The sequence below is a fragment of the Cottoperca gobio genome, chromosome 6 (genome assembly GCF_900634415.1).
Source record: "Cottoperca gobio chromosome 6, fCotGob3.1, whole genome shotgun sequence".
Taxonomy (NCBI): Eukaryota; Metazoa; Chordata; class Actinopteri; order Perciformes; family Bovichtidae; genus Cottoperca; species Cottoperca gobio.
Genome location: NC_041360.1, coordinates 12,182,395 through 12,197,589, shown reverse-complemented (window position 1 = coordinate 12,197,589; position 15,195 = coordinate 12,182,395). Strand labels below are relative to the sequence as shown.

At 40.8% G+C, this 15,195-nt stretch overlaps 2 protein-coding genes, 1 long non-coding RNA gene and 1 other non-coding gene across 8 annotated transcripts in view; 3 read left to right on the top strand and 1 right to left on the bottom strand.

Annotated features, from left to right (window-relative positions):
• The window catches only part of polg (polymerase (DNA directed), gamma), a 17,604-nt gene extending 8,525 nt beyond the window's left edge, over positions 1-9,079 (bottom strand). Inside the window, exon 1 of one of the 3 annotated variants that reach the window (XM_029433014.1) lies at positions 8,967-9,079. In XM_029433014.1, the coding sequence (XP_029288874.1) occupies positions 8,967-9,079 (113 nt within the window). Of the gene's footprint in view, positions 1-71; positions 139-254; positions 398-8,966 lie in introns of those variants that run through there. The other 2 variants (XM_029433012.1, XM_029433013.1) reach the window with 2 other exon arrangements.
• On the top strand, positions 501-3,725 carry LOC115009188 (Golgi apparatus membrane protein TVP23 homolog A-like). 3 transcript variants are annotated; one of them, XM_029433017.1, is made up of 7 exons: positions 501-629; positions 1,077-1,159; positions 1,537-1,681; positions 1,827-1,916; positions 2,001-2,129; positions 2,228-2,356; positions 2,454-3,725. In XM_029433017.1, the coding sequence occupies exons 2-7, from the start codon at positions 1,080-1,082 to the stop codon at positions 2,478-2,480; spliced, it is 600 nt and encodes a 199-aa protein (XP_029288877.1). In that variant the 5' UTR covers positions 501-629; positions 1,077-1,079; the 3' UTR covers positions 2,481-3,725. The 3 variants fall into 3 exon arrangements, with proteins under 3 accessions (XP_029288877.1, XP_029288875.1, XP_029288876.1); XM_029433015.1 differs by lacking the exon at positions 501-629 and adding an exon at positions 736-942; XM_029433016.1 differs by lacking the exon at positions 501-629 and adding an exon at positions 736-983.
• On the top strand, positions 578-650 carry trnar-ucg (transfer RNA arginine (anticodon UCG)). The gene has a single exon. It is a non-coding gene; the product is annotated as a tRNA-Arg (tRNA).
• On the top strand, positions 4,988-15,195 carry LOC115009190 (uncharacterized). Its single transcript, XR_003832366.1, has 4 exons — positions 4,988-5,139; positions 6,671-6,859; positions 8,817-9,128; positions 14,716-15,195. It is a non-coding gene; the product is annotated as an uncharacterized LOC115009190 (long non-coding RNA).

Genomic DNA, 15,195 nt, shown 5'->3' with positions numbered 1-15,195 from the left:
GCTAGCTAGCTTAACCTACTGTAGCATGGTGTAGTTAGGTAAGTTACACACACACACAGAAAAACACTCACCTTATTTGGTTTAATTAACTGAAGCTACCACCAACCTGCTAAAGTATGTTTACTAACATTAGACCCATGCCCCAAGGGCACTGTTGCTAATTTGTGAACAACAAAACACAACAATAGCCGTTCAATCCTGCATTAGCCACGTTTTTTCGCTTGACTCTCGCTAAAAGCAAAAAGACAACTCACCCGATCTTTGTGATGCGGTATAGCGTTAAAGTAATTAACCGAAATATGTGAAAAATCGCTCCACAAGTTAAAAATGAGGTTTTTTAATTTAGCATGTTAACCCACGGGGTTGTAAGACCAAAGCAAGTGTTAGCGACCCCAAGCGGTCCGGATGACTGCATTGATTTTTAACAATACAAACGGTGATACAAATAATACAAATGATCGGAAGAATAACACGATGGACACAGTTCTGTAAAATAGACGAACGTTAATCATCCACAACTCAAATGTATCAAGATATAACATTAAAATTCATGATTCTTAAAACGTGGATATCTCACGGCCGCGTGGCCTAATGGATAAGGCGTCTGACTTCGGATCAGAAGATTGCAGGTTCGAGTCCTGCCGCGGTCGCTTTTTTATAACCTTGTGATGTTGATGACTGTATTTCGCCGCATTGTGTTCGCCAACATAAATGTAGATCCGTTGTCGACAGATATGGCGGACTTGACTGCTATGCGACAGGGGGCATTATTATAGTGACGAATCATCTTTACCTTAAAATAATTTAAAGCCAAGCTTCCTGATGTTGATGTAAATATAGCTAGTGACTGAAGAGGCAGTGTCGGTGTCGGTCTTATTTCATTGCAACACCTGGCTTTATTCAAGTCCTATAATACAGCTAGCCTACGCTTTGCCCCAAATGGTACTTCGCTTTGATTTACAAATCTACGATCATGAAACTGGGTATTTTCTGTCTGCTTCTAACTGTATTTAGTTTGTATGTATTGTATTAGCTAGGAAGATGTAATCCTGTTGTGTTTTGTCGATGCTTGTCAGACGATGGCGGATGACACGGAGGATGTTGAGCTGGACTTTGCTGCTGATGAGCAGGAGAGGGCGCGGAGAAGTGCAGTCTTGAGGTGCACTGCAGAAGATGTTTATTATCACATACACTAATTTGTCTTGCACAGCGTATTTTGCTATTATTAATATAAAACCTTTATGAATGTCGGCCAGTTGAGAGATTGTTTCCAACTTGTTATACTAATTATTGTAATTTAAAGTACATGAAACGTCTTAAACAAAAATTGGAAAAGTCATACTCTCTTGTATACAGTATGTGACAGATTTGTTCAGCTAATCTTTATAAAATATAATTTTATGTTTACAACATCAGAGGAAGTCTCCTCGCCTCTCAGATGTGCTGTCCAGCACAGAGTTGTCTCTGTCTACTTGCTTTAATTCTATCATTGGCATTTGTAGGCTCTTCATCATTTCTAATCCTGTGCCTTTTCAGACACCCCCTCGCCTCTTTTTTCCACCTGTTCTTCCGGGTGGTTGCCATTGTCGCATATCTGCTCTGTGACTGGATCAGTGAGAATTTTGCACCATGTTTTGTCCTGATCATCACTCTGCTCTCTTTTGACTTCTGGTCTGTCAAGGTGAGAGGTCAACTAGGTCAGCTGCTAATTCCCCTTACTTTGCTATGTCTCACCTCTTCCTTTCCCTCTTGTGCACTTCAGTACTGTTCAATCCCTTTCTTTCACCTCACTGTTTTTTTATTATTCACATTTGTCCTTGTTTCAGAATGTGACTGGCAGGCTGTTGGTGGGCCTGCGCTGGTGGAATCAGATCGACGATGATGGAAAAAGCCTCTGGGTGTTTGAGGCCAAAAAAGTAAGACATTGTGTGCCATTTTGAGTGTGGAGGAGCATTTTTGAGGTATTAAACTTTGAACTATTGCTATGTGTGTGTGTGCAGGCCTCCCGCGGCAATAACATTGGGACAGAGGCAGAAGCAAGGATATTTTGGCTGGGTCTCATCATCTGTCCTCTTATATGGACATTCTTCTTCTTCACCTCCCTCTTCTCCTTGAAGATTAAATGGCTGGTGAGACACATCTTGCTTGTGTGCATGCTCTGCATATGTAGTAGTGGCACATCACATAATGTCCCTCTTTAAATGCATCCTCTGTCTGTCTTCCCCAGTCACTTGTGGTAGCTAGTATTTCCCTCCAAGTGGCGAATCTCTATGGTTACCTACGCTGCAAGGCAGTGGGAGAGGATGGCCAGCCTGCAGACAGCCGCTCTTTCACGGGGCAGCACCTCCTGCAGCGTGTGAGTGACTGACTGCAGCATTTAGCATGTACATTGTTAACATCTCAGAGTTCATTAACATTGAACATAACCTCACTAATAATTTTTCCTGCTCCAGCCAGACATCATCTTTGGAATACTGTGAAGATTACCTCCTCCTGTAGAGCTACTCTGCTGTTTGTGTGTGTGTGTGTGTCTTTGTGTGTGTGTGAGCGAGAGGGAGAAAGAGAGCGATAGATGAGAGCTGCCTCATCTCCAAAGTACCCACAAACTGCATTTACTTGAATGGCTGTGTGCCCTGTGCATGCCTTATGCAGCTGACTGTTCACTTCACATTTTGCCCATGGATCAGTCTGGTAATTATCCCAATAAAATAAAGTGAATTTAATAAAATAATTTCCTCTATTGTTGTTGGTTGAACACCGCTTATCTGCAAATGCATTTATTAGGAAAAAAGTAAAAAATTCATATAATTTTTAAACAGCTCAGGTTAGATTGTGATTGTTTTGCTTTCAGTAAACGTCTATGATAGAAAACACAGATCTAAATAAAAGACATTAGTGCCCCTCAAGAACATTGGATTAATTTAAGGGAGAAAAGGGAGTAATAATAAGTGATTAAATGGCACACCCTGTGTCCAATGTTTAATCGAAATAGTTCCACTATACCTCCAGAGGTTTCATCAGGAAATGCTGATGGCACCGCAGAGACCGTGTTAAGCATGAATTATAAGTGAACAAAGAAATTACCATTAAAGTTTGATGAAAATGCAGACAGTTGTAATCTGTTGTCGTCCTAAATGTTGTGATGTGTGCTTTAATGCACCACATGAGGAACAAATTAGTAACCACACAAAAGAATGGCAAACATGCTTGTCTTGAAAACTAAACATTTTAAAATCCCATAGAGACCAGTTCATTTGAAAGTTTTTGGACTATAAATTATTTGGCATGATTTTTTCTTCCATGAGGAATTGATTAATCTGTGTACTGCAGATTGCAATCTAACTCAAATGTATTTGGGGGAATTAGTTATTTTACATTGGCCATGTTGAGCTAGTCTAATTCTAATACCTCCATAAATATTTCTGCTTTGTGGTTAAAACATTCATTTTAAGAATACATTTTAGTTAATGTGTAGCCATGAACACATGGCCATGAACTGGCTAGGATTAACCCAATTAAAATGAAATATTCAGAGACTTTGTGCCAGTATTTACTGTAAAACGTGGCTAAAAATTATAATGGGAATGACTGCAATGTATTTTTATTTAGTTCCATTGTGGTTTCCAAACAGTGCTCAGAAAACATTGAATCCTAACCGTACAGATTTGGAGGGAACCGTTCAAAAGACATATCGTGGCCCCTGTGCTCTCAAGCCACGTAGAAACGGCTCAGACCTCAAAGATATGTTATTGCTCGAGAATACTCACACCTACCTCCAGCCTGTGAAACCCTGTGTAGCATCGTATATGGCGCGAAATGATCTTCTTGAGCTCACTTGTCTAAACTTACAATAGCCTACTGCTTTGCTATGTCAAGTAGATCATAACTTCCAGTGATGGAATAAAATATGAACCATAGGTAGCAAAATTAGATGCTGCAAATCTTATTTGAGAAAATGCTATGGGAGTGCAATATTTAAGATGTGAAAGAACTGCAATGGCATTTAAATTTTATTTTAAAAACATTTGAAATTATGATACCATTTGTTTGCGTTTGATTTTTTTTTATGGCAGATTACAATCTGCCCTTAAATAGACTAGTGTCCTAGACTAGTGTCCTAGACTAGTGTGCTAGACTAGTGTCCTAGTCTATTTAATATAAATGATATTGAGATATATATGGATTAAGAAAAATGACTCTATATAGCCAACTGATGAAAACAATGTGAAATTATCAAAAGCCCACTAAACAGCCTTACTAAATGGACCTGTCATCATTGAACTTTAATTTGTAATTTTCTAGCCAACTTGAATGAACATTTCTCAAAGTGATCAGGGGAAAAGTTTGACATTTGAACATCTACAACTTTCATGATAACTGGGAAAACTATATAATCAAAAGCTCTAGAAAAGTTAATAAATGGACGGATGAAAAAAGGATTGGTCTTGTGCATTGTTTGCTCTTGTCCATACATGCTTGTATAATATTATTATTATTATGATGATTATTATTATTAGTACTACTAGTAGTAGTAGTAATAGTAGTAGTAGTAGTAGTAGTAGTAGTAGTAGTAGTAGTAGTAGTAGTAGTATAGTAGTAGTAGTAGTAGTAGTAGTAGTAATAATCTAATAGTAGTAGTAGTAGTAGTAGTAGTAGTAGTAGTAGTAGTAGTAGTAGTAATAGTAGTAGTAGTAGTAGTAGTAGTAGTAATAATCTAATAGTAGTAGTAGTAGTAGTAGTAGTAGTAGTAGTAGTAGTAGTAGTAGTAGTAGTAGTAGTAGTAGTAGTAGTAGTAGTAGTAGTAGTAGTAGTAGTAGTAGTAGTAGTGAATAAGCTGGAGAAAACCGTGAGGAGTGAGATGTCTTGCTGAGCTCGCACATTCTTTGGTGCCCTGTGATTGGTCAACACGCCGCCCGGTCCTGCTATGACGTCAGTGCGGGAGCGAGTAGAGGAGCGCGCAGACCGGAGGAGAGGCAGAAGCTGGAGAACTGAGGATGAAACCGGACTCACCTGAGAGCAGCAGCAGCGCTGACTCTCTACAAGGGCCCGATGTAAACGCAGGACAATTCTTCTGGAAAATTCGTACCGACCTAAAGTTGAGGACATTTCTCTCCAGAGTCTTCTTTGCTTTTCAACCAGGTAAGAAAAGCGTCTGGAAATACACAGTAGGCTATTTTGCACGTACGTCTCTACATCTGACCATATTTGAATCTGTTCTCATGCCATGTCCATGTGTCTTTTGTGCAGAAATTGTAGGGACACATGAGATGCATGTGTAGTTGATCCTTTAGTTGAGTTTAAAAACAACATATTATTATTTAACCGCTACAAACGCCCTTGCGTTTCATTTAAAATGTCTACGTCTTTGGCCCCTAAACAGACAAAACCCCTTGTTCTTTAAAGTGCCAGAATATTACAGCACGCTCCTCGGCCTATTATTATGATCAGTAACAAATTGGTTTCTGTAATAGCTTGTGCGGATAATCCTTGTGGTGTGAAATAGTCTAGTTTTAGCAGAAGTAGGCCAATCGCAACTCTCATTAAAAGTAGGGATTCGCTGCCCCCAGGAGCACCAAAGAGCCAAGAGCGAATTAAAGCATCATAAAACCCAGCTCAATTCACAGATCGTAGATTGTTTTAAAGAGTGATCAGTTGATCTCGGAGCATCATTGAATCTGCTGCATCAAAGATATGTTTCTTTACCTATCGCTGTCTCAGGTTCATGGTCATGGTCATACGGTCACACTGACTTTTCAGACAAAATAGCCTGAAAATGTACCTTCTAAATACCAACTTACATGTGTACATACAGGCTTTAAGTTCTAAAGCCTGTATCTTTATGATTTTACAACAATAAGTCAGGTTGTAAAATACCACCAGTCATTCATTGTGAGTGTTCAAATCTTATGACAGGCCAGCCGCGAGACATAATGTGGCCCTAAATGAAAAATACCTCGTGTATAAGAAGGAGAGGGTAGAGTTACAGAATAGATCTGCAGAATACAGGCCTGTCCTACCAAGAGTATATTATCTAAAGGGGATATTTTTGAATGCAACCTAACACGTGAAATGTGACTTTGCTTGTGTTTCAAATTGGACCTTTGCCATTTTAAATTAGATTATTAAAGTCTCTCCAGAGTTTATAAGAATGCACATTTGACACTTTGTAAATGATGAAATATTATGTCCGATTCCCTATAGAAATAAAGTCGGATTTTAATTGCAAGAAATGCTAATGTAATAGGCCCCCTCCCACACACACATGTACGTAGGCCTCTAAATACACGTGCAATGTTTTTATTTGCTTATTAAAGCCTATAGTAATCATGTAATATTTTTGGAGGATTTTCAAACTACAATACAACTAACTACAATTAAATATGTAAGAATTAGCTCACTACAACATTGAGCAGGCCTTCAACCAGACACCTTATATAACACGACAAGAATATTTGACGCCTGGATGCTTTAGTTTGTAGCTTCTTTAACCAACACAATATGTGTTAGCCTAAATGTTTAAATTTTAACACAGAAGATGAATCTCATTTTATCGTTTCGTGCCATGCTGCTGTTATTCTCAGTGGCCCGTAATTTAAACAAAAAAGACTATAAATGTGTTTTTAAAAATATATATTTTAGGCCTACTAATCCGTCTTTATCCTCCTTCTAGATCACGTCAGCATCAAGTCGGGCTGCAGGACGAGAGTGTGAGAGGGGCTCTGTTTCTGTCTTTGGTTATCTAGCTGTATGAGTCTTAAATACCTGTCATAAAGCTAGATAACCGAAAGTAGAAATGACTTCCGAAACGTTGTGTTCATTCCCGAAAAAAAGGGACTCCTCAGGCTTTAAACTCAAAAAGGTAAGAGAATAGTTGTGCTTTGTGATTTTCTTCAAATATATATTTAAAAAAAGACGCATACAAATAATCCCAAATGGCTACTAAAAACGTATGTATGACTTTTTTGTTTTGTTTGTTTTTTTAAATAGCATACTGTAAGTGAGCATTTACCTTTTATAATAGGTGAACACTTTTATGGCAGATTTGTAGGAATTGTAAAACTATTTAATAAAACAATGTTTATCTGTTAACTGGAGATGTCTCATGTTGCTCTGATGTGATGATGGGTCTTTTTAAGGCCAAACAAAAATGCCTTTGAGACCATATATGTTGAGACAAAATGCAAAGTTAACCCAGCTTCTTATTTATCACTATGTCACAGAGCTTGATATAGTGTTTATTATATATATATATATATATATTATCTCACCTAAATTTATCTTGAGGATTCAGTATACCAGCTGTATGAACTGACTAAGGGCCCTCAGTCAATAACTGGCCCGGTTTTAGCCTGTTTTGGCCGGTGGTTAGGGTTACTGTCCATTCAGGTTCCTGCTACATGGTGCTGCATGTTAAACACATCGCTCCAATAGGTTGAGGGGAACAGTGTGAAATAAAACGGGAACTCCCAAAACTCACAATAGGCTTTCTTTCACAGCAGACATTTTTGACTTGTCATAGTAGGAAAAGCACAGGTGTAACTCATAACAGTAATGATGGCTCTGCTCTATTTAAATGCACTGGTAAGTGATGACAGAAATACCAGGACCCTGAAACTGAAGCAGCTAAATGGATTTCAGCCATCATTAATTTGATTATTTACACCTGTGCTTTTTCCACTGTGTCATATGAGAAGTGTCTTCTGTGAATAAAGGCCGAACACACCTCAGAGGGTTTATCTCATCCCTCCTACTCACCTGCAGTAAGTGAAAAAACAGTGAAGCTTCAGTCCTTCAGGATTTCTCTCAGGGATCCCTGGAGGTTCCTGCTCTGGGACACACGTGGTGTGTTGCCCTGCCATCTCTAGTCAGTGCTCATATTTTACTAAAGCAGATCCCCCTATCTTCTGCATTTTACAGCATACTGTTTGATTCATTTACATTAGCCCTTTAAAGAGTATTTTCCATTTATTATATATTTAGATTTCTCCCGTGAGATTTTGTTTATCGAAGAAAGAAAAGGGAGGCTACTGCTTTGGGACTGCCAAGTTGAGTGGTGTAGCACCCTACTCACACAGGGTTAAGAAAAACACTTGGCGTCTGTATTTAAAGCTGTAGCTTATCTTGGAGCCTTTGGGATACATTGTGTCTTGCCTCAATGAGAAGGCCAAGGCCATCCTGTAGACAGGAGTTGAACTTTTTAACTTGGTACTTCAGCGCTGTGCAGTGCATACGCTCAGCCTGGAGAATGCCACTAAAGCCTAAAGAGCACCAAAGTGAGATGAGTTTTCATTCACTCTCTTAACTACCTATTGCAGTAGAGCTTGCTGTCAAACCGGGCTAATTGGTTCGTTTCACAGCGAGATATTGGATATGTGAAAAGGCCGTGGTCTAGGTCTTTGCCTGTTATAGGTAGCGTGTCAGCATAGTGCGCCTCCTAAATGAATGGGAATAAAAACACTTGAGGCTTTATTTATGGGATAGTCCAAAGGCATTCTTGCTTCAACCTGTGTACATGTATAATTCATATGATTCTTTTTGTGCTTTTATTGAAGCAAAAGTACACACTCATGCACACAAAAAAAACACAACAAGGGGACTGTGCTTTGAATTAGCAAAGCTGGCCAGAGATTTCAAAGTTGTTGTAACTTTATGACCACAGCCCAGTGCACATGTAAAGTGCTGCTGGTTTAAAGAAGCAACTGAAGCCATTGTTTAAATAATAGTCTGTGTCTAGCTATACGGAAAACTCAAAGTGCAAAATGTGCGTTTCTTGTTTTATTCCTCTGTTTTCTCTCTTCCATCTGCTCTTGCTACAGGCTTCCGATTAACAACGTTGAATGATCGTGGTTTCCTGAGAAAAGGGTAGAACCATCGTTAAAAGAAAACGAGGAGAGAGGGGGGGGAAACGGTTGGTCCGGAATTGCCACCTCCTCCTCTCCCATCCCCCCACAACTCACCCTTTCTACCCAAGAGCCTCTAATGCCATCTGCACTGCCAACGGGGGACACATTGCCCGTGCCAGGAGGTGGACAAAGACCCTGCCAGATCCCTGGAGTATGGGCGCGCTCAAAGGAGCCATCTTGGGAAATGTTGCCGCGACACCTAAAATGGCTGGGCTGGCATACGAGGTGAGCTGCATCATGGTTTTCTGTTGGGTACCAGTGGTGATGATGGTGGGCAGGAAGTGGGGGTGTGTGTGATTGTGAGATGGGGGATGGGGGCAGAAGGAAGGACGAGGGAAAGAAGAAGAGTTTCCCCATTTCCTCCCCAGTCACACATGGCCTCTCCCTTTTCTCTTCTATCTTCTGCTCCTGCTAATTAGCAGTTAAGGGGTGATGTGAGGGGGGGTGTGGTGGTAGTTGGTGGTGGGAGGGGTGGGGGGGGCTAGGTAGCAAACAAAATTAATGAGCTGGCACTGGTTGAAGGAAACCTGCCATCCTCTCTCGTCATGGTGCTTCTTTACTCCCTGATGCACACCAGGCGGTGGTGTGTGCCGAGTTTCCACCCGACAAACCTCGTAGATTAATTCACGCAAAACTCCTTTTATTATGAGATTCACATTATAATATTTAGTACAGTATCTTAACTATCCTAATGTGCCGAACCCCTCAGGTGAATTCTGTCGAGGAGAGGATACTCGGATCATTCCTATTCGGAGAATTGCATTATTGTTTTTAAAAGCAGAACTATTACAACGTTAGATTACGTTTACTATATAAACAAAGATATTTTGGCTCACAAAGCAGTTCTTCATTGGTAATAATATCAGCACTGAATACTAGCAGTGTACAAAACTTCTGTAATGTCCATCCCAACATTTCAAGTGCTTCAAATGGTATTTTTGAAACCCTTTAGACTGGTTACACGTTGGATCTTATATCTTCCTAAGCATTTAGTCCTAAACATTTGATATTGATAACAACTCTCAGTATAAAATCAATACAACGCTGCTACTACAACGCTGCACACATGGTTGAGAACTTTATTTGACACACAGACTGAAAATGTCTACCATTACTGATGTAAAAATATCACACTCTTCCAAAATCTGACAGAGGGCCCCACATTTATTTCCAAATTTTTACCACCTCCATCCCTGTAACCTCTTTCACACACACACACACACACACACACACACACACACACACACACACACACACACACACACACACACACACACACACACACACACAAACACACACACTCACACACAGAGATCCTGCGAACGCTCCTTATCATGGCGTAGAGCTGCTCTGTAACCCTGGTGGCTCTGGCAGCAACCTGAAGCAGAAAAAAGAGACACGTGAGCATGTGTGTCCGGGGCCAACATGTGCAGCTGCAGTGCCTGTGTGTTAATGAACAGCGCCGTGCGTTTTCACATTATCATTCAGCCCCGCTCTCTCGCTCTCTCCCCTCTCAATAGCTGTTTAGTCCCCCATCCCCACCCCCACCCCCGCCCTCCGTAAAGGCCTGCTTTCCCACCATTGTGGGAGCTGGTGCTGCGGCGGGCCTGTGCTGGGGGGCAGGGTGGGAAAGACCCTCCAGACTAGACATGAGCAGATGCCTGAGACATTAGACTGTCGCGCGGATCACCGGGGTCGGGCGAGCCGCTGAGTTTTAATGTGTGAGCAAGTGTATGTGTGTTTGATATGTGTGTGATGGGGGGGTGGTAGTCCAGGCCCTGGAGTGCCACCTGACTGTTCATTAGTCTATTCAGCCTCCTCTGCATGTCTGAAAGGCATGGAGATGCTGTTTTGAGAAGGATTTCAGTGGCATTAGAGATGCATTCATACATGATATGCATATAGAAGCTCAGGCCTGTCACACAGTGGATCACGGTTTGCCATTAGATTCTATCAAAGGCGTAATGCATCGATGATTCAACACCACAAAGGTGTATTTTTTCACATTTTTCATATTGAGAATCTGATTTTATTTTACCCAGTGTGCCCGTCATCCGCCATCTACTCCTTTATCTATGCTCATTTTACCAGCTGGATATGATTTGTCCTTCATAAAAACAGAATCTACATATTTGTATCGCTCTCACGTGGTAAAACAGACAGCCATCATGAAAATCTCCCACGACAGTTGTGTATCACCGAGAATGACTCAGCTAATGCGATGAGAGTGCCTAACAAGCTGAATGATGTAACCCAAAGGATAATGGTTATTAATGAGCCTCATACTGTACATGTGCCTCCAAAAAATATGTAAGGCATGCAAAGCCCACATGTCAAGAGATTATTCCCTCTCTTTCTTCATATAAGAGACTCAGACCTGTCTTTATAATTGCATTTGCGCCGCTCATCTGTGATATACTGTACAGCGCATAGCTTCGGGCAGATTTGTCAGAAGGGAGAAAGCAAAGTGAAGGCGAGAAATTAATCTTGGAGATACTGTGGCTTGCTCCATGCTACGACTCTGTTGCAGATCTACATGGTACGCTAGAGAAAACAGAGGAGCAGGGGGGTGATGAAATTGTGGCTGTTGTGAAGTCAAACTAAAGATTGGCTTATCAAGAAAGGGTTAAAGACAGTGGAGACAAATAGTACACGCGTATGTAAAGGAGGCACCAGAGGCAGGTGTAGCACATGGGCAGCCATGTTTGAGCCACCAGTGTTGCCTCTGCATTTGCTGAGCTTGTGTTAGCTTGTGCAGTGGCATGCTAAAGCAATTTGCAGCAAGCAAGGCTGGGCATGGAGGACTCGTGTGTGTGTGTGTGTGTGTGTGTGTGTGTGTGCGTGTGTTTAAAAAGAGTGAGGGTGGGAGGGTCGGTCTGCAACTTTGTGTGATACCTGCGGCAGTCGACAAAGACAGCGTGGTCAAAGAGAGGCGGTGACTGAAGCAAATTTGTCAGGAAAATGTATTCGTCCTTACTATGCCTGATAGAAGAGCAATCACAATTGTGTTGTATGTGGAGGATGCAGACAGAATATTTAAATCTCTAATGACGAGTCTGTAAATATGACTAATTGCAATATGCAGCTTGACATAACATGAAATGAGCGTTAGGCAGTGAACAAAGAATGCTTTATGTCTTTATAAACACTTTGGTGAGTTGGGTTTAGAGTCTGCTTTTAATCTGCTCTGAAAAAAACCAAGAGTTTTCAATTAAGACTGTCTGAATCCAAGTTGCCTAAACGGTGAGGTCAGCGGCTTTGACACAATGTCAGGAGGATTTAGGAGTTTTCCTCTACGCACTATAGACACAGTGACTTAAATATTCATTCTTCAATTCCTTCTTGTACATTACCTACATTTCCCCTCCAGAAAATGACAGAATATAGATGATTACTTTCCTTTCTTACTTCTCTCTTTACGCTGTTATTCATTATTAACTATGTATTGCTTTTTGTTATGTGGGATTTTCAGTGCAAGGAAATTATAATGTGTGACATGATGAAGTGACAGTAGCCGGCGCCCACTTCCAATTCTGTGTGGGTGAAGCAGCGTAGCCATAGTAGCGATAAAATGTTAATACCATATAGCTCCTGGGTTACCTCTTCGGATTCTCCTCACTATGTGTGCACACTATTAATGTTTTAACGGCTCTGCTGTGATGTATAAAGCCCGGCTCACGGGCCGCCCATAGTCTTGGATGAGGTCCAATGTGGGTCAAGCAAGGCTCATCTGGGGTTTTTAATGTAACTTTGGCCGAGACTAATCTAGCACAAAGCCTGACATTAAGTATCTTAGAGGAAGATGGAGAGAAGTTTCTACATCCCAGGCTTTTCAGATTACGTCTGTTGGCTGTGGCGTCCCTGAGTAGGGGTCCTGTATGCTCCAATGAAAGTAGAGGAGAATTAGGTGACTGAGCCTTTAATACAGTGGCCCTTTGTAATCATATCAGGAGGAGATGAGGTTCTAGGGTGAGGAGAATTAGGGGGAATCCTTTGTGTGACCTCATTTTTACATGTTTTTTATTCTACTTGTACAGTACATGAATTTCATGCCAGAGTAAAGGGTGAAAAGGGGAGAGAAAAAGAGGTAAAAAAGTATATTCATCCTCATGTCGCTATTCTTGCATCCGATTGATGCACGACACCATCACTCTGTCAGAAATCAAGTTCAGGTTCATGGGTGCAGCAGCTCTGTCTGCGGCCAGAGTCTGTGGCCACCCTGGAGTACAGGAGGGGGAGGGGGAGGAGGTAGTGGTGGTGGTGGGTGGATGGGGGTACATAGCCTTTGACCTCTGTTAGGGTTGCTATGGGAAAGAGGCCGGCGGGCTCAGTAATGTACAACTGAAAAGGCCGAACTGTCAGAGCTGTCCTGCAGACGTCAACCCCCCACCACACACACACACACACACTAACTCGAACCCATTCACACATACTCACAGATGGCACGGGCCAGCTTGGGAATGTTAGCTGCGAGAAAACGCTTTATGTTCATCAGACACCATTATAATTCATCCAGCCATTAGAGTTACACATTACCAGTCTGCACCTCTTCCTGAGTGCAGACACGCTATTGTGTTGGACCACTTCTGTCTCATATCTCAGCCTCATCCTACACATCTGAACACCCATTGTGTGAGTGTGTGTGTGTGTGTGTGTGTGTGTGTGTGTGTGTGTGTGTGTGTGTGTGTGTGTGTGTGTGTGTGTTGTGGATTTAAGCACTTATAAAACACCACATATATAATTAGTGTACTAAAACAAGTGTTGTTAGAAAATAAAATAACTTTTTACATTGCAAACAAAAATATTTGTCTCCTTCCACTTTCTCTATAAGTAAAATCAACCACAAAAATACATCTATCTGGATAAACTACATGTATAGAAATATAGAAATAAAATAATCTGTTGCATCAGTTTAGCATATATTTCTGTCGGCTCATTTCAAAATTGGCAGTGTTCGATGTTTAAGTGGCTGCGTGTCAGAGAGGGCATGCAAATCCACTGATTGTAATATGTGCATGTTTCCATGCCCCCTCTATAAATGTGTGCAAGTGTGTCCTCATTTAAGGTTGCATTCATTCAGGGGAGGGGTCTCAGGAATAAAAGAGCGCGTATTTGCATACGCTGCATGCTGTCTGCAGAGAGGGAGCAGTCAAAAAAAGATATCAGAGGTGGACAAAGAGAGAGAGGACAAATCCTTCATTGTGGGGTTGGTGGGAGAAAAGGCTTGTCTGAATTGGGGAGTGGGTGAAAATTGACAGAGAAAGAGTTGGGGCTGGTTCCCTGTGGGGATAAAAGCCTTAAGATCCCTCCGTGCACACAGCCTGTAAATGGGAGAGAAGAACAACATGCAGAGCGCAGGGGCCTATTTTTACAACGCATGAAAAGGAAGTTTGTTTTTCTGAAACACTGCCTACAATTTCTGATGTACAAAACTACAAAAACATGCACACCAACTAATTCAGTAATGTCAAAAAAATACTCATCAGCATTTTCGAATAACCAAAAAGCTTAGTTTTGCAGATTCATTATCGCCTTTTACATATTGGTTCTTTAAACAGATCTCCATAGAATCACTTTTATATGGCACTACATTTATGTTTGTTTTACCCTGTGGCCCTTTGTTTGTTTTTTGTTGTTGTTTTAATCTCTTTTATTACAAATGTACTTTGCAAGCTTTTAAAAATGCTTTACATACAAAGCTTTTAGTTATTATTGTCAATGTTTTATGTACTAGTTAGTGTGGTTGAGAAAAACAAGTTTTTCTTCAAAGTTTTATTTTTATGCTCATGATTCCCTCCATGTTTTTCCCCAGGATGGGACCGGACCTGCAAGCCTTTCTGTAGGAAGCTGCTTTGACACGAAGACATTGTGGACCAAGCTCAATGAAATGTTGTCATCGGGGACACAACATGAATTCAAGAGATTCATCAGTCGCCTAAACGAGGAGTCGTACTATGTGTAGAAACAAAATAGATATTCTGTAAGCCTGAAATGTGTAACTCAAGATGTGTCTGTTATTCATGAAAATACCAAGTTTATTTGAAGATACTGTATTAAAGATAAAGTATGTGCAATTTGACATGTTTACACAAATCTATCATTTTCAAAATTGCAATTAAAAAAGCCTTGACAGTTCCTACTTCTCACTTACATTATGTGCATTTTCAGAGCTAATGCATGTTTGAATTATCATTTGAATTCATTGTAGTTGTAATTGATAGGAATAAATGCAACGAGTATTGTTTTGAGTTCACTGCTGACACTTCTTTGAAATAAAAAGAATGGAAATATG